Raw genomic sequence first — 18388 nt, 5'->3', positions numbered from 1 at the left:
ACCAGGGTGTACCTAACACCCACCGGAGAAAACCCTCATCTCAAACCTTGGACGTCCCTCATGTAGGGAGGACTCGAGGCAGTGGAGGCTGGCCTGCTGTGCCATTCTGGGTCCACTAAGGCCAGGGAGAGGGCTCAAATTTGAACTGGCTAAGGCTCCTTGTCACTAAGTCAGTAGTTGGGGAAGGGAGATTGCTATGCGGACACACGGGAGGGTTACCTGCTCCAGTGATGGCGGGCATGTTGAAGATTTCCGTCCCAGGCTGGCCGATATCTAGAGCAGGGTAACAAGGTGGGTAAGGCCTGAGCTCACAGGTTCTGGGAGATCTGCACCCGTTAGCTCCCTGTACGGTCTGGGTTGAATGTCTGGCACAACTAGGTATCTGATGCTCCAGGTTTACTCTGGCAGTAGGTCACTACCCTAGGCCTGTGCTAACCTGCAAGGGCTTCTGTAGTCTAACTCCAGAAAGGATTTGTCCAAGCCACCCTAGGGAGGGGCTGCTGGTGGGAGGGGACAGTGCGAAGCCCTCAAGTGTTGTTTCCCAGTGCATTCTCATAAGCATATGGTCCCTGCGACCCTGAGCTAAGGACAAGGGTCCTTGTCCACCCACATCAGCTGTGGAGAAAGGCGCCATGCCTGCAGCATGAACCTGGAGTAGTGCACTGTGCTCCTCGCGCCCAGCACAGGGCTGTCTCTATAGGTTTCGCTGAGCACCTACTGTGCGTAGGGCATTACTGAGGTGCTATATGCCGTCGGTATCCACTGGCAGACTATCAGGCCCTTCGACAGGAAGGCTTAAGAGCACTCTGTCTCCCAGTGCCTGCTCTGGCCTTGGCTTCTCCTTACTGTATTCAGGCTCATTCCGGTTATGGGTGTTGAGTTTCTTGTTGATCTCCTGCTTCTTCGACTTCACCATGGCGGAGTTGCTCTCGGTCAGCTTACTGAAGAAGGCTGGCGGCTGGCTGGTGTTGCCTGGAGACTTAGAACCCATCCTGCAGGGAGCATGAGAGGCCAGGGTCAGCAGGCTGGGCACTGTGTTTAGCAACAGGGGGCTAGCTCACCACTTGAGCCACAGTGAGGTGCTAAGGACCAACCATTTCCCATCCCAGGCCTGCTGGGATCTGTACTTAGCCCTGGCTTAGGGCGGTTTGTGAGCCTCCCAGGCACACTGTGAATTCCCCCTGAGAACTTCTTAGAGCTATACTGGACACAAGAATTCCCAGGGACTGGGCCGCCATAGGTCATACCCTCCCTGAGGTCCATGCCCACCCCTACCCACTCTGGTCCCGTTTAGTTCATTCTCAATCAGCAGCAAGTGATAAATAGGACATGACTCGGGCTGAGATGCCAGGCACAGGGTGCCACCACTGAAGCCCCCTGAAAGTCATCAGCCCGCTGAGCTGTGAAGAGATTGACGACCTCCACGCTAGAGGGCTGAGGCCACGGGTGTATGGGGAACCAACACCACCACCTCTAAGCGGGGATTTGTGCCATAGCTACCTGGGCTCCCCCTGCTCCCCGTCCCGGTACAGCAGTGGGTACGCAGTGCTCCGTGCATGTCCTGGCTCAGTCATGCCCTCCGGTGGGGACACAGGTTCAATAGCATCCTCGCTGCTACTCAGGACTGTTTTGCTGGGTTCTGGAGACCTAATGGAGACAGCATCCCAGCTGAGAGTGGGGTTCTACTCCATGAAGATGACCCCCTACTGCCCACAGTGGGGCTCACGTGTTTCCCTGTGAATGGCCAGACTCTGCATCTGAGGTATGGAGACCCCAGGGGGCTTCTGAGACCTTTCGAACTGACCCAACACTCATGGGCTTTGGTTTATTTTTGAGTCAGGGTCTTGTGGTACAGCCCAGGCTGCCCTGCAGTTCACAGTCGTCTTGCCTCAGCCTGTCCAGAGGGTATGCCACCACACAGTGCTGCTGGGGTGCTTGGAGCCATGTTGTAAGCCCTGATGAGGCCCCCATGCTAGGACCTCGCTGTTACCCAGAGATACCTGTCTACATCTGTGCAGGGTGTTTGTGTGCATGGGACGGGATAGTAACTCACCTCTCTATGCCTCAGTTTCCCTATCTGCTAAATGGAAGTGGGACATCTGACCCCTAGCTGAGTTGGTATATATAGGACATTCAATTGGCACGTGGGACCCTTGGGTGAGCCACCTTCTTGATTAGATGCTTTGTGTCTGTTCTGGGAGCGTAGTGAGGCTTTGTATCCCTGCACCTCAGTTTCCCATCAGCCCCACACTGCAAAGCTCACCCCTGTCCCACTGTTCCCAGCACCTGATGCAGACATGGGTACTTCCTCACCTTTTGCCCCCTTCACTGTGGGGGGATCCCCGGGCTGGGGTGCCATGGTCCGGGGGTGGGAGGTAGAGGTCACTGGGTGGACGGCGGAGATCCAGGACAGGGCAGCTGGCTCCAGGGAAGGAGTAGAGAGGGGCGGGAAGGGGGCCACTGAGCTGCTGTGGGTGGTGGCGTGTGTAGTCCTGTGTAATGACCTCCTGCAGGGAGAGGGCAGTTCAGGACTTTCAGAGTAGGTAGGGCAGAACCCTGATCTGGCTCTTGGTCTCCTGGGTAAGTGTCCCTGGTTAGACCTTATGATGACCCCCAAAGGACTAAGCGTGGTGGCCAGTTAAGCATGTTAGCATCTGTCTGGCTGTGGGATATGGCTGTCATAGCCACCTGCCTTCCCAATGGCAGGGGCCAGAGATGGGCACTTACACTGATGTGCTGAGCCAAGGTGACCACCCTCTGGTGACCTTTGATGCCTGGGGCAGTCTGGAGGAGTGGGCTGGATGAGGGCTGGCTCTCCGGCAGTGGCCGCAGATGTGGGAGGTGGGCAGCCTCCCCACTGAGCTTCATGGGGCCTGAGGACACAAGCAGAGCTTGTCAGGGGCCTGAGGACAACATGGAGCCGTGCCTCAGTTTCCCCACCTGCTACTCTCCCGGGTGTCACCTGGCTGCTTGTGCCGCAGCTCCCCCTCCAAGTGGCTCTTCTCTAGCTCTTCCAGAGGCTTGGAGAGCCCCTTGTCGTGGGTCAGGCTGGGCGAGCTCACGGGGCTGATGGGCTCTACCCCATCAGGGCTGTAGCCAGCTCCACTGTGGTAACCTGAGACAGGTGAGCTAGGGTCAGAATGTGGGGTGGGCTTGGGAGGAGCCATTCCTCCACAGTCTGGGCCTCAAGATGGAAGAAAATCAGGTCGACCTAGGGGTGGCCAGAGAGGAAGCTCTGCAAGTGAAGGGAGCTCCATTTATGAGGACTCAGACACACCCAAAGGATTATGGGAGTCTGACTTGGGCGGTGTGGGGCTCAGATAGGGGAGACTGGGAGGTGGTGGTGGAGAAACTGGAGGGAGGGTGTGAATGTGCATGGGGTCAGGGTGTGGTGGTGTGAGGCTCAAGCTGAGTGACAATGGGTCCCTAGGTCCAGCCTTGGCCCCAGTCCCACTGTCTCTGATCCAGCCGGGAGGCTTCATTCCCTTAGGGCTGGCTGTAGCTGGTGTGGGAAGAGGAGGTGGGTACCCAGCCTTCCCCCCACCTCACTCCCTGCCTTAACTTCCTCCATGTACAGTGGTGGCACAGTCAACTGGTAGACCCTGCATCCCCACTCCCCAAAACGAAGGTGCAGGTGGTGGTGGCGGGAGATGGGAGGCGCGGTCGGAGTCCAAACCACAGATCCATTCATTAAAGGAAAAAAGGCGAAAAATCCAAAAAGAAAAAAGGAGAAAAAAAAAAAAAGAAAAAGAAAAAAGGAAAAAAAAAAAAACTCATGATGAAGGATGGGCGAATGAGGGGCCCGTGTGGGCGGAGTCACCACAGCGTGCCGACTGACGAGGATGGCGAGCTCAAAACGAAATACCAAAACCAACCAAAAAAGGGGGAAAAAATTAAAAGCAAAGATCTGAAAATATCTTTAGGCCACAGATGGGGTGGGCAGGCGGCGGGCCGGGTGTCTTACCGTCGCCAGGGGAGTCGATGGCCAGCGAACCTCCTTCTCGCGGCCCCCTTTCGTGAGCAATTTGACGCGTGATTATTGCGTCTATGAACGTGGCCGCTGTCAGGGTGGTCTTACCCAGAGAACGGAGTTCCAATTCCTGGATGGAAAAGGGTTTACTTTGAGTCTTTTCTCGGTGCAGATCTGAGGCCGAGGTGGGCGCCGGCAGGTCCGGACTGGCATGGTGGGGTGCAAGGCTCTTTGCTGGGGTGCGGGCGATGGCTGTGTGGCTGGAGCTGGGGGGTGCTAGGGATCGGGGTTCGGAGCTCTTGCTGGGTGAGGAGGCAGGCTCCCGGGCTGGGGGCTTGGTGAGGAAGGCATGGCCAGCGTCCACACGGGGCCGCTCAGGCCGGGTAACCCGAGAGGTCTCCTTGGGTAACAGGACTGGCTCCATGAGGGTAGGGTAGACCCCTTCGAGGGTGCCACCAAGTGGGCAGTGGGTGGCAGGTGGGAATGTGGCAGCTGGGCGGACAGGTGAAGAGGTGGAGGTGGACCTGAAAAGAAAGAGAAAGGTTCAGGCAGTGCTGGCCAATGAATTCCTACCTCACACCCTCCATGTTCCTACCTAGACTTTCACTCCCTGAGGCTCCCAGAATAAGTGCTCTCCTGACTGACCTAAGCTGTGCTTGGCCCAAAAGCTTTTTACTGAGTCCCTACCAGGTGCCAAGCACCCTCCCAGATGATCAGAATTTGGTAATTAAGGCAAGGGTGCCGGAGCTTCTGAGATGACAGCAACAGAGGCAGCCATCCTCGTCTGAGGGCATCCACTGCTACATGACCATGTAGATATAAGCATGCTGAGTGGAAGGCAGGAAGCTCAAGCAGGGCCAGTAGGAGGCACTCCCAGAAGGTGGAATGCGGGCCCTCTCAGAAGTGAGGAGCGCGTGAGCCAGGAAGCACAGGACCGACTTCAGGCAGAAGCCCGGCATCCCAATACGAGCACTGTGGGCAGCTATGGGCAACATCAGCCCTGTGGCCACACATTAAGCTCTCTGTTCCCTTTACACTAGGGACTACCGACTGACTCCTGCACCTATCCCATCACCCACCACCTGCATTCTGTCCATTTGTCTGTCTGTCTGTCCATCCGTCCATCCATCCATCCGACTGCCCAGCCACCCAACCACACATCTGCCTACCCTCCCTCCCACCCATGGACACATCCACGTATCCGTCCGTATCCATCCACCCAGTCACCCCACCCCCCCTTCCTATACAGGTCGACCTACTTATCCATCTACCCACTGACACATGTACCATCCAGCTGCCGTCATCCACCATTCATCTGTGTCTGTCTACCTGTCTATCCAGCTGTTCATCCACTCATCCACCTATCCAATCCACCCATTCATCCGCCGCCCATCAACTTGCTGTCTACTCATATATGCGTCCGTCTGTCTATTCATCCATCAGTCCATCCATCCACTCGTCCATCTGTCTGCCTGTCCATCCATCCATCCGTCCGTCCATCCATCCGCCAGTCCATCCATCCACTCGTTCATCTGTCTGTCTGCCTGTCTGTCTGCCTGTCCATCCATCCATCCGTCCGTCCGTCCATCCATCCGCCAGTCCATCCATCCACTCGTTCATCTGTCTGTCTGCCTGTCTGTCTGTCTGTCCATCCATCCATTAGTCCATCCATCCACTCGTCCATCTGTCTGCCCATCCATCCATCCATCCATCCACCCACCCACCCATCCATCCATCCATCCATCCATCCATCCATCCATCCTTTATCCACCCACTGTCATCTGCCTGGTTATCTGCATCTATCTCCCGTCCACTCACTGTGTGCCCTCTCCCCTGGGCCATCCTCCCCCGGCTGACAAGCCACCCATCCCCACTCTCATAGTCTCTCTCACTTTCCCACCTTCCGATCCTGCCATCTGCTCCATTCCCTACCCATCTGCCCACCCCCACACCCCTCCCTCTCAGCAAATCCATCTGTGTACCCTCCCCCCAGGCTTGTTCCCCCTGGTGCCAACCTGGCCCACCTCAGGACCGTGGGCGTGCCGGGTTCCACGGAGGTGACCACGCCCTTCATGCTCGTGTTGTGCAGCACACTGGGCCTCTGCTGCAAGGCGTCCTGGGTCCGGGGGGAGATGGGCGAGTGCTGGTGGGTGTGGGAGGCGGGGCGGCTGCTGCCCCCAGCCCCGCTGCTCTGCTCCGTACCTGGTGACAGGCCGCCGAGTCAGGGGGCAGGCCCAGGTGGCCCATGAGGACCTGGGGGTGGGGCGGGGTCTGGGGTGCCCTACCAGGTCTCCAGATGGGTGCATGCTCCACTGTAGTGGTGGACGTGAGGATGGACTTGTCTCGTTCTCGCTCTCGTTCCCGTTCCCGCTCCGATGATGACGTGGCAGTTGGTTTAGCTAGGTGAGTGGGGCCTCCTGGAAACCCCAAGGCCAGAGTGTGAGCCAGAGCCCAGTGGGCCAGAACTTACCTGCAGGGCACAGGGGGTGAGGCACAGACCCCACCCAGCCATTTGGCAGGCGCACCTGGGGACAGTGGTGAACTGCTGTGACGGCTGCTGAAGGGTGGGGGCGCAGTGGGGAGGTAGGCAAGGCGGTCGATGGCGGTGGCAGGGGTGCCTGGAGTTGGCGGCACCAGCACGGGCAGGTGTGGCACTTGGGACAGGTCGATAATGCCTGCAGGGGTGGGGGTGGGATGTCAGCTGTAGGTGCCTGATGTCCTGTCCCCAAGGGTGCAGGCCTGAGACCTTTCACCTGCACTACCCCTCCTGGGTGCCAGGAGTGGCCCCAGGCCCCTTTCTCAAGGCTATGACGTGCAGTGTCTCTCAAACAACATCTTTTGACCCCAAACACTGCCTTCCCACAGTATCAGCTCCTTGCATTGGGCTCCCATCCTCTAAAACCCCCAGAGTGGCTTCCGTATCACTAACTGGGGCCACAAGGTTATCTCTGAACAGTCGAGGCAAAGTGACCCAGGCTGTTCACAGGAAGTCAGTGTTCTGACAAGCCGCATGCTCTCATTCCTTTCTTTTCAGTCATTTGTATAGAGGCAGACTCATATAGCCCAGGCTGGCCTCAAAATTTATGTAGCTGAGGCTGGCCTTGCACCTTCCTCGTACTTAAGATATAGGCGTGCAATGCCACATCCAGCCTGTATTTTGATCTCTTGGATGACAGAAGATGCCCCATACCAAGGTTTCAGAACAACACGCAAAGACCCACGGTGCATGGTGGCAAGAGTGTCTGCTAAGCACAGTTCTAGATGTGAACAGATACAAGTGGCCCCGTCTGCCCTTCCCCCAAGGAGCCAGCATGCACCACCTAGTCCTCCCAGCCAACTGTGCCCCTCCGCCCAGCTGCAGTGCACACGTGTGCACTCTTCTTTTGCACACCACAGCGCAGGACAAGTCTCTGCTGATGGGCACAGCCCCAGGCAACTCACCACGCGGGCCAGCGGCATAATTGAGGGCCAGCGAGGACTCTCTCGGTGACAGACCCCTCAGCATATCGGCGCGCTGGGCCATGGCAGAGGCTGCGTTGTGGTGCATCTGCTGCGAGGTGATGTAGTCATTGATGATGGTCTGGCGGTTCTCCAGGGCCGCGGTGTCAGGGTAGCCGCGGATGAGGTAAGGCGGGTACAGGTGTGGGTAGGTGGGGCTGGGGGCCAAGTGCCGGGGCAGGTAGTAGGCTGCGGCTGCTGGGGAGGGAGGGAGGGATGGAGGGTCAGGTGGCCCATGACTTATCTTCACGTTCCTCACTTCTGCCACAACAGCTTCCTCTCCTTGTACACCCACATGCCTCCCCAATGCACACACAGAGCTTAAGACTCGCTCCCTCATCATGTGGGGGGCCTGCTTTTAATGTTTTCGGAAGTGCCCCCCAATATAATGCATCGAAATACAGGTGCTAACACCTTCACAAAGGAGCCTTTAAAAAGGTTCCACATCATGGCACTCACTGCAGCCCCTCATTTACTGCACTTGCAAGGGACAGATGAGTCCTACGGTGAGAAACACCGACAAAAGCCCAAATCCTAGAACCTGCCCTGGGGTAAGCAGCTGGTGATGGCAGCACTAAGCCATACCCCAAGTGTCCACCCAAGGAAGCACAATCAATAAGCCCCACATGTACAGGCCCAGGCACCCACCTGCTTCCAGAGGGATCCCTCGGGGTATGGAGGTGGGGTCAAAGGCCAATGGGATGTGGCCACGGTACAGGTCCACACCAGTCACACCCCGGAGCAGGTGCTCGTAGGGGGAGATGGGGTGGGGGTGGTGCTCGGGCACAGTGCTATGTGGGGACTTGGCAATCTCCCGGGGTGTCGAGGTCAGCTTCCGGTCCTGGGACGCCTTGCTGGAGAGGAGGCTGCCTGTGGGGACAGGTCAAAGTGGCCTCAGCCTCAACGGGGCCACCAGGCTGAGCTGTCACAAGCCCTAGAGCCTCTTGTCTCTCTGCTCCTGGCTCCTTGTGAAAGCATTCATTTACTCCCCAGTCACCATTGCCCTATTCATTCCAGTCTGACTTAAATCATGGGCTGGCAGTTCCCATGAGGAGAAGAGGGAGCACCCTGAGAGGAAAGCAGGCAAGAACCCTGAGCTCCAAGGAGCCATTGTTCCAGATAGGAGATGAACCCAAGGTAGGAAGTGCACGGGCCTGAGAGAGAGAGATGTTTGAGGATCTCAGTGCTCTGGGAAGGGCTCCCTCATACAATGAATTAAAACACTGGTCTGACACCCTAACACAATCCCGGCCCGGATGTGGCTGGAACTAGTTGGAGGTGCCTATAGCCTCTCCAGGCCCTGACATCTGGTGACGTGGGGTATACAGTGGTTGGCTAGAAGCAAAACCAAAGGTGGAGCCTTCGGCATAGAGGGCCAGCACACGGAAAGGCTGCACATGTGGGAGGATCGGAGAAAGAGCGGAGGTCAGAAATGCGAGAGAATCAGAAGCGGATTCAGAGTAGGATGCGGCGGTCACGTCACAGGCAGGTGCTTCAGACCAGCAGCGCTACTGGAGAGGTGAAGCCTACAGAGTGGGAACTGCTTCATTTAAACTATTGTTTTTGTGTGTACATGTGTGCACAGGAATGTAGGCGCGAGTGTGCTGTGATATGAGTGTGCGTATGCGTGTGTATAAAATAGAGGGGGGGGGGGAGAGGTGTCATCCACTTTCCGCCATGTTTGAGACCCGGACTCATGGCCTATAACCTTTAGGAGATTTCTGTCTTAGCCTTTGTCTCACTGTGAAGCATGAGAATTACAGATGTGTATGAGTGTGCCTGGCTTATGTGGGTACCGGGGATTTGAACTCTGAGTCTCATGCTGGTACAGCAAGACTTTAGCTACTGAGCCCTCTCCTCAGCCCTGATTTGAATTATTTAAAAATATTTGGTAAGGGGGAACGACGGGGGGCTCTGTATGCAGTGTGGAGGCAGGGCAGCAGACAGACTGGCGGTGGAAAATGAGCTGTCCCCTCCCCACAGCTGGCAGCCCAGGGGAGCCTCACCTTCCTGAAGGCGTGGCGTGGGCTCCCTGGTAGTCACAGGTGAGCCTCGGGGCAGGTGGCTGGTGAAGGGTGCCCCGTGGTCCTCGTAGGCCAGTGGGCTTTGCCGGGGCTTGCCTAGCTCAGGCACGACAACTGGGGCCCCGCGTGTGATGGAGCCCCCTGCACCACTGCTGGTCCCTGACCGGCTCTTCAGACTCTCTTCATAGCAGGCGCGCTCTAGTGCCCGGGCATCAGCCATTATGTCCAGTGGGTGCAGGGCAGGAAAAGGCCGGCCGGGGCTGCCGATGATGGAGCGTACGTCGTGTTTCTTGGAGCCACTGGAGGGCACCCCGGAGTCGTACTTGAGTGGGGTCCCCTGGGGAGAGGGTCCAGGTCTGTATGTGGCTGGCCAGATGCTGTTCTCCCTGTATGTCTGCACAGGATGGGGCATCTCTAACCCCTTGAGCAAGACAGACGTCAGAGGCTAGATACCCTGCTCGCTTCAGCCTGGCTATACGTCCAGAGACCCCCACTGGTGGAGGGGTACGAGAGCGTGGCTAACTACAGGTCAATTCGACCTTCCTCACCCAGTGTGGCCCCCGACATCCTGCAGCACTATGGACTCCATATCAGATGCATCTGCTGTCACCCCAGCTCTGGCTCCGGGTCCCAGGCTGGAGTTACACATTTCCTGTTGGCTCTCAGAGGACACCACGGAGACGGGAATTATTGGACATCTTGGAGAGGATCCCACAGGGATCCAGGCTGGGGACAGTGAGCACAGCTAGGTCCCAGATCTCAATTTCACTCAATGTTTGTGTTGTCATTAAATTGTAAAACTTTGGTGATCGGCAGTAAGCCAGAGTACAGCTTTGTAGCCTAGGCTAGCCTCAAATTTACAATCTTCCTGACTCCGCCTCCCAAGTGCTGGGCCCAAATGAGGAGCAGCACCTAAGTTTTCAAAAGAATACCCTAGAATCATTCTGGTCCATCACTGTGTGTCCCTGGCTCAGGTGACAGACAGCCTTCCCTAGGTGCCTTGTCTGGCTGTTTTGTCTTTCTTTTCCATCAAGCCATGACCAAGGTAGGGGACAGTGGCTCTAGTCTTGACACACAACATGCAGGTAGCAATGTGGGGAGCAGCCAAGTGACCAAAAGACTTTGGTTTCACAAGCCCTGTCAGTGACCAGAGCAAGCCGCTGACCTCTCTGGGCCTTAGTTTATAACCCAATGCAATGAGGGCAGCATTAGAACTCCCTCAGGCTTGCCCAAGCCCCGGCCCCTCCTTTGTGCTCCTCGTACCTGGGTGATGGAACCCTCCTTCAGAGGCCGTGGTGCCAGGGGCAGCTCGGGCGTGCGGCGCAGCTCCTCTCGTGGGATCTCATGGATAGAGCGGCCCGCCTCCTTCACAGTCGCTACCACACCCTCATGAGTTGGCTTCAGCTTCAGGGGACCCAGAGGGTCGAGGGGCCGGGTCTTGTAGGTCTCAGTCAGGTCCCGAGGTGGCGGTGGGGGCGGTGGCGTGCCTTCTCGCTTCAAGAGCTTGGCCTCCCTACGTAAGTAGTCCTCCTGGGCCTCCACATATGACCTCGGGATGCCTGCCGGGCAAACATCATTGGCTCTCCACTGCCTTGCCTGGCTCAGCCTGGGTCAGCACAAATCCTTCCTGTGGGACCTTGGGTATGCAAACTGACTTTTCTAAGCCTGTTTCTTCATATGACGTGAGGACGCTAAGTGAAACCACATTGCTCAGTTTACCACAAAGGCATGAGCTAAAGACACATTCAATCTGGACCCCCTCTCAATCACTAGCAAGGCATGCAGCATGGGCTTTGGAATGAGCGCCAAGTACAGAGTAGTCACTCCACCTATAAGACACGGACGGGAAGTTCACCCTCGGTTTCCAACCCCTTAGCTGGTTTTGGCGTGGAGGTGGAATTACACACCGTAAGGAGGATATACCTTGCGTGATGGAGCCTCGGATGTGATGTTGCTCCTTGAGGTGGGGGCTGTGCTGCTCAGGGATGGCACGGCCCATGAGTCCTGGGGAGAGCAGGGATAGTGTCACCGTATGGTGTCCAGGAGGGCTGGGCTCTACCACCAACAGTCTCTGTTGTGACTTAACACCCAGCAAGCAAGTGCCCCGTTTCCCTGGGCTGCATTTTGCACCGGGTTGTGCCTCAGTTTCTCTACTTGTTAATATTGAGCCAACTACTGACTGGCTCCCTCCAGGCATGTCAAGGGGCCACCCTCCCTTTCCATTCTTACCTGGGTACCTGGGGTCTCCTGGGATGGTGCTTGACCCCGGTAAGCTACTACAGTGAGACACTTACCCTCGATGCTGGCTGAGGTGATGGTCCTGCCCACACGGCCCTCCATCATGTCATAGGTGCGTTTAGGGGCGGCAGTCTCGTGGGGTGGGCCTGAGCTGCTCCTCCCATCCTCCTTGGAGCACTGTGACACCGACATACCACCTGAGGGCCAGAAAAAGCACATGGTGTGGGGTGGCAGCAAGGTGCAGACACCACAGGCATGGAGTTAGGCAAACAGGCAGAGCTGAAAGGAGGCCCTGCCCCCACAGATGGGACCCTCAAACCAGCTCAACTGGGAACTGCTCTTGGCAGAAAGTGCCAGGCATGCCTGCCACTGCTGTGTAGGGGGGTGTATGTGTGTCTGTGCCCATGGGTGTATGTGCACACTAACGAAGATGTCAGCACGGTCTGAGTCCGCAGAGCAGCCCCCACAAGCGCCTGCAGGTCTGCATGTACACAAGGGATGTGTGAGCACCGGGTCCAAGGACCATGTGAAGCCTCAGCGTGTCGGGGACAGAGTGGCATTGCTATCCCCAATGACTTGGATGCTCTGGCTATGGGAGATTGCGAAGAAAGGGCTGGCAGCTGGGGCTGGGCCTGACGGTGGGCGCTACTCTGAACTGCTTCAGACCCACTGGGCCCCAAAGAGACGAACAGGATACCCAGTCTCCACCAAGATAGGCTGTAAAGTTACAACCTGAGACTCTAGAGGCTCCCACTCCGTGACTCAGGGCTCTGGCCAGGACCTCTGATCACCCGCTCTCCTTGCTCTTGGGTCTGTCACCTGGACATGCAGCCAGCACCGGGGTCAGCTGTAGCCCTTGTCCTTAAGACTGTACTTTATTGTCAGGTGCCAAAGCCCATGGGGCCACTTGTGACCTCTAGGACCAGGGGGCTGTGAGACTCAAGGAATAGGGAAGCTGGCAGCCCCCAGGCCTGCAGTAGTCATGGCAGCAGTGTTGATGTGGGTGCTTGGGTACTGGGAGACGCATCCCAGGTATGGGTTCCTCAACTTTTAGGCAGCCCTGGCTCCTTTTCTAGCCAGAGAGAAGGGTGTCATGGCTCTACCACAGCCCTTTCCTGTCACGGCACTCAAAGATTTCCCCAGCTTCCCAGCCTCTGTAGGGGAAGCCACCAAGGCCAGCCCTGACCCCTTCTGGGCTGTATGCCTGCAGGACAGGAAGTCACTCCTTGCCTGCTCCCTGGTGTCCCTTCAGCTCTGCCTTGCTCTAAAGACACCTTTTATAGATCCCATGGCTTCCTCCCTAACAAGGGTTGCCTTGTCTAACCAGGGCCAGGATGGTACCCTCATAGAAGGGCACTGAATGTGACTATGTCCATCTCCCCGTTTCCCTATGTCTAAGGTGGCAGGCAGGGCCTAGGCCCAGTCCTCAACCTGTTGAGGCTACCACAACACCAACCCAAAGGCCCCTGGCTGCTTTCTGCTCTGCCAAAGGACCTTCCCCTCTCAGCAAAGTGTATAGACACCACAACTGCTGTCTGGGGACACATGTTACAGTCTGGTTTTCCTGACTCCTTATCAACAAGGGGTTTCCAACACACTCCTTGCAGGGGCAACCTGACCTGGCAGGGAGGTACTGTCTGACATGTCCCTGCTGAGCCCCAGCCTAGCAAGGGGATTGCTCTCAGGAGTCTTGCTATGTCTGTCTTGAGAAAAGACATCCTTAGAATGGAAAGAAAGGGGACAGCAGGAGCCACCCCACCTGACTGCCAGTGCCTCATGGTCTCTGTCCTCTGTACCCACCTTCATAGGATAGGACATGGCCTTTCTTGCCCTCATAGATGACATGGCCCTTGGGCAGGGTATCCTCTCGTGCCCGATCAAGGCGACTTGGGCTGTCCTCACCAACGATCCTGCTGATGGTACCCTTGTAGAGGACGTCTGCTGGCGTGCCCTATAGGGGTAGAGTGGGTGACTCCTGACACATCACCTACTCCCCCACCCCACAAGGTATACACAGCCATGCATGTGTAACTTCCCCCCGCACCATTGCCACCGTCACTCATCCTGGCTTCCCAGTGTCAGCACTGCTGCCAACACCCTGTCTCTCACTTGTACCCTCCCAGAGACGCTATCGGGAATACTGTTCCATAGAGACAAGGTCTCTGGCAATATAGCTCAGGTTAGCCTGGAACTCACCAGCCTCCTTCCTGCCTGAGCCTTCCAAGAGCTGGGACTGCTGTCCCGAGCCACCAAACCACAGGGAAACTGAGGTAGAGAGCAGCCAGGCACCTCTTCCTGGTCTGGAATCACTAGGTGACTCACGCCCTTCCACCTCTGTCCACTATAACCACCAAACACACCCTTAAATGCCCCCTGATGTCCCTGGGGCAGGTCGGGCCAACTAAGAAACACTGATTTAGAGGGAGTAAGCTCCCCACCCCAGGAGTTCTCAAACCAACGGCATGCGGTTTTGTGGGATTGTATCCACTTAGGTGACCTCTGTGAACCGGAGTGTGGCCATTAGTACAGCTTCTGAGACAGCCCATGGGGGATAAAAGGTAGGATCACCCCAAGTTGCTAACTGCTGTTAATAACAAGTCACCCTGCTTTCCTGAGAATTAGTCAGCACGTATCCATCCTATGAGGACTCTAACTTGGCTCTCAGAGGCCCCCAAATCCTGAGTTCTCTCTTCATTTATGACCTCAGGAACAGATTCAGTGATGTTTGTCTCCCGTGGGACTTGTTCTGTTGGGTGGTCCCCGTGGGGCATGCGGGGTGATTTCTGGGTGTGTCGGGAAATGCCTTCTCAAGTGGCTGGTAGCTGCTTGCTAGGCCAGGTATACGGTGAGAAAGGTCAGGCAGGCTCCAGATGAAAAGGGGGTATTGATGTTTTGAGTCTCCAAGCTTAGAGGGGCCTCTGACAACCGAAATACAGCCAGGCCATGGTTCTGCTCCGTATAACTCACTGGACAAAACCAAAGAATACAGGGAGCCACAGGGGCCCACCCGCAGCCCGCTCCAAGGCCTGAGTGTAATCCTGGGAGCTGAGTGGGACATGGGGCTCTGTGGCCTTGGGTTCCAGGGCGGTCAGGCAACAGTGGGATGTGTGGTCTCCACCTGTTAGCCGTGTCACATCAATGCCTGGGTCATCATCCCACACAGATAGGCCCCAGAGCGCTGACCTCACTCTCCACAAGCCCTAACCAGGGGAAAGGGATTCTCAGCCTGTGAGCCGGCATCCCTGAGCCCTGCGAAGCTCTGTGTGCAAACCTGGCACTCTAAGAGCTCCTTGGAGTACCTATCCTGGAAAGAACATTTCTGTCACAGGGAAAACTGAGTCAGGGAGGGCTACTGGCACTGCCAGAAGGACATGACTGAATTTTCGCCTCCAGCTTCTGAGCTTTGCCTTTGAAAGCCCAAGATTTCCAGAGACTTCAGGGGAAGCCTGCGGCATGAATGGACATTTGTCCCCTACAGTGAGTCAAAAGGACCCTGTGGTGGGTGGTCCCGTGACTGGAAGTTCGCTGGGCTGTATGCTTGGCCACACACCGTGGGTACTAAGCCTGGTACCCACCACTGGCTCATGCCTACCGACTGGTGATTTGTCAAGAGCCAGCTGCCACCTCTGTCCCCTCTGCTTCTTCTGGCCATGGCAACATGTCACTGGGGTCACCTGGTAACTTTCTCAGTCCAGACACTTTATGATCTATGGCTCCTGACAGTCTGGTTAGGGGCCTGGCTATCCTTTCTGTGGTTGGTCTCTGCCACACCCAACTGCTGGAGACACATGACACCTGTTTTCTTCATCACCCTAGGCCTGACCCCACACCGCAGTGACCAACCATTCAGCTCAAGATCTCTCGTCTCCCCGGAGGTCCTCTCATCCCATCCCAACCCTCCTAGGATGCCTGCCCATCCCACCCTGCCCCCAGCACCTACGTGGGTGATAGAGCCTCGGTAGCTGGGGCCATCTGCAGTCCGGGTACTGGGGAGGCCCTTGGTGATGCTTCCACTGGCAGTGGAGCCCAGTGCTGTCCCTAGAAGGCATAAGACACAGCTCTTTAGACCAAGTCTAAAAGCCACCTAGCGGTCTCCTGTGGAGTCAAGGGTAAGGAGACAACTGTCAAGTGGGCTTTCAGGCTCTCTAAGACTGAAGGTGACTGGGCCAGACTTACCTCTTAGCACAGAGGTCTCCTGAGCAGTAGGCACTCCCAGACTTTCAGGTGGCCCAGCCTGACCCCGAGGGGACAACTGCTCCTGCTTCACTCCACTGAAGGGGGCTAGGGGTGGGCGAGAGGGTACACAGAGGTCTCAGGCTGCCCCCCCTCTAGGTTCCCAGGGCCAAGACTGCCCCCCGGGCATAGGAACCAAAAGGTCATGGGCACTCACCCAGCTTCTTAGGGTCCACAGCGAGAGGCAGTCCCATGGTGAGAGGGCCCATGGGGGCCTTGGCATGCTCTGAGTGGGGCACGCGAAGCTGCACTGACATTCCCTGCTAGGGCGAAGAGATAGATCACAACCAGACTCAGCCACGGGAAGACCAGATTCAGACACAGGAAGAGCCTTGCTTAGGACTTAAGGATACGCAAGTGAGAGACGGGGCTGCCGGCCCTCGACTGGAGGACTGTGGCCAGGCCAACAACAGCCCAAGGCCAGTGTCTACAGAAAGGACAGTGTGACTGCTTTGCAAACCATGTGGTGAGTTGGTGACTGTCAGTAGGATGCAGAGGTGACCGAGGGCTTACGACAGACATGACACTCTACAGCCTGCAGCAGCTGCAGCTCCCCACCCTCCCACTGAACAGAGGATGAACTGAAGCCTACAGACAGTGAGTCACCTGCCTAAGGCACTGGAACACACGGCCTGTGACACACGTAGCCCACAGCAGCAGGGCTGAGTCCAGCCAGCACCACCCCTGGCAACATCCCACGGCTCAGAAAGGCTCCCGTGAAGGGGAGACCCAGCCCAAGAGGTACTCACCTGGGAGATGGTACCCAGCTGCCTCTCAAGTACACCAGGGTGCTTGGCAGAGGAGATGAGGGGTGGGGGGTTAGAGATGGGGGGACGTGGCAGGACCGGCCGGGCACTATCGTGGAGGCCCAGAGGCAGAGGGTGACCTGCAAGGAAACAGGAAGTGTATACTGTGGGGGGCTCCTCTATATACCTCTGCTTCAATGACCTGAGCCCTCCACAAGAACCCCAGTCCTGGATCCTCCACGGCTGCACCATCACCTCTTGATCCACACTCAGGCCTCTAAGCCAGCACCCCACTTCTACCCCCTCCCTAGATTCTGTTCTCCTCCCAGGGTCCGAAGGGATCTTTCCCAGAGTCAGTAGGCCAACCTCTCCCTAACTGTGAGCCTACAATACCCCCCCCCCCCCCGCCTTAGGGAGAGTCACCTCCGGCATGGATTTCAGTGGCACGTGACTGGGGATCCCTGGGCTGGCTGGGTAGTAATTTTCTGCTGTGACAGTTTGACCTGGTGCCTCAAGTGTCCCAACTCCTGTTGTTTTGGGCCCTTTGCACACGCTGTTCCTTCTGCCGGGAATGCCTTTCTCTGTTCTCCAAGCTCCAGCAAACAGTGCACATGTCCCTCAGGGTCAGCTGTACCTAGGCCACCCACTGCTGACATTGCCATTGCCGGTGGCCCCTGGCTGGATTACTTTTACTGGTGGTGAGGACCATCAAGAATAGAAAACCTAGGTGGCTTTCCTGAAACTATCAAGACTGCCGTCCCCTCCCTCTAACGACCGTCCTCTTAGTCACCGGTGGAAAGTATCTCCCTTGCTGCTCTTTCCCTCCCATGGCTGCCTAGGCCACTACAGGGTGTGTGTAGATGTTCTCAGGAGGTGCCCAGCTTCGCCAAACCTCCAGGCAAGGTCTCATCTCACCCAACCAGCACCATGCAGCCCTGCGCCAGTGCCAAGAGCCGACTGCCCACTGACTGCAGAGACCTAATCGGGGTGGTGCCCACTCACCAGGGGGTGTGTAGGAGAAGGCAGAGGGGTCTGCAGCGTGTGGGGAAGTCTTGATCACTTCCCGAGGAGGAATGGGAAAAGGCAGACCCGATGTCCAGCGTGGGGGCTCAGTAGGAAGCTTCGGGCCCTCAGCTGGGAAGGCGGGAAAGAATGAAGCTTTCTCTGCTGAAAGAGGATTAAGTTGGGCAGTCAGGGAGGGCTCTGACATCTCCACTGGTCAGCTATGACAGTATCCTGACATGAGGGGCCATTGGGACATGTCAGCAAAGGTGTGCTATGTTCCCATGATAACTGCTTGGTATGGGGCTGCCTTGTGGCTGAGCCCACAGGGACAGGCATGACAGAGGGCATGTGTCAGAGGGCTAATCTTTGCTTCACGGTCTCCCACGGAATGTCACCAATTGGGTGTCCAGGACCAAGAGTGCTGGGTCAGGCTTGCTGACCTCCGTGACTGTGGTCTATGGCAAGGGATGTGGCTACGGCAGCTACTCCAGATGAGGGTGGGGCAGCGGCAGTCCGTGTGCTAGCCGTCTACTATGTACCAGTCACTAGGCTGAGTTCCAGCCGGGCCTTGATGGGCCCGTGTGGGTGCACACTGAGGACAGTAATCAGACCCGTTTGATGAGGTCTCTTGGGTCAGTTGCCTGGATTGGAGCCCATGTGACCACAAACAACAG

The 18388-nt window shown here is 56.9% G+C and overlaps 1 protein-coding gene across 49 annotated transcripts in view; it reads right to left on the bottom strand.

The window, feature by feature from the left end:
- Ncor2 (nuclear receptor co-repressor 2) overlaps positions 1 to 18388 on the bottom strand; it is a 161877-nt gene that overhangs the window by 5343 nt on the left and 138146 nt on the right. For 13 of the 49 annotated variants that reach the window (XM_006249305.5, XM_063271518.1, XM_063271525.1 and 10 more), the window contains 22 exons: positions 17712 to 17876; positions 16713 to 16849; positions 16121 to 16226; positions 15907 to 16011; positions 15671 to 15768; positions 13531 to 13681; positions 11787 to 11927; positions 11416 to 11496; positions 10756 to 11051; positions 9475 to 9886; positions 8117 to 8338; positions 7412 to 7666; positions 6496 to 6645; positions 6256 to 6387; positions 5986 to 6172; positions 3965 to 4494; positions 2963 to 3115; positions 2728 to 2873; positions 2314 to 2507; positions 1501 to 1647; positions 847 to 992; positions 220 to 273 (listed from right to left, as the gene is read on the bottom strand). In XM_006249305.5, coding sequence (XP_006249367.1) covers positions 220 to 273; positions 847 to 992; positions 1501 to 1647; positions 2314 to 2507; positions 2728 to 2873; positions 2963 to 3115; positions 3965 to 4494; positions 5986 to 6172; positions 6256 to 6387; positions 6496 to 6645; positions 7412 to 7666; positions 8117 to 8338; positions 9475 to 9886; positions 10756 to 11051; positions 11416 to 11496; positions 11787 to 11927; positions 13531 to 13681; positions 15671 to 15768; positions 15907 to 16011; positions 16121 to 16226; positions 16713 to 16849; positions 17712 to 17876 — 4008 coding nt within the window. Of the gene's footprint in view, positions 1 to 219; positions 274 to 846; positions 993 to 1500; positions 1648 to 2313; positions 2508 to 2727; positions 2874 to 2962; positions 3116 to 3964; positions 4495 to 5985; positions 6388 to 6495; positions 6646 to 7411; positions 7667 to 8116; positions 8339 to 9474; positions 9887 to 10755; positions 11052 to 11415; positions 11497 to 11786; positions 11928 to 13530; positions 13682 to 15670; positions 15769 to 15906; positions 16012 to 16120; positions 16227 to 16712; positions 16850 to 17711; positions 17877 to 18388 lie in introns of those variants that run through there. The other 36 variants (XM_006249320.5, XM_039089593.2, XM_039089594.2 and 33 more) reach the window with 21 other exon arrangements.

The sequence above is a fragment of the Rattus norvegicus genome, chromosome 12, assembly GCF_036323735.1.
Source record: "Rattus norvegicus strain BN/NHsdMcwi chromosome 12, GRCr8, whole genome shotgun sequence".
Lineage (NCBI taxonomy): Eukaryota > Metazoa > Chordata > Mammalia > Rodentia > Muridae > Rattus > Rattus norvegicus.
This window is presented reverse-complemented; position numbering and strand designations above follow the sequence as displayed.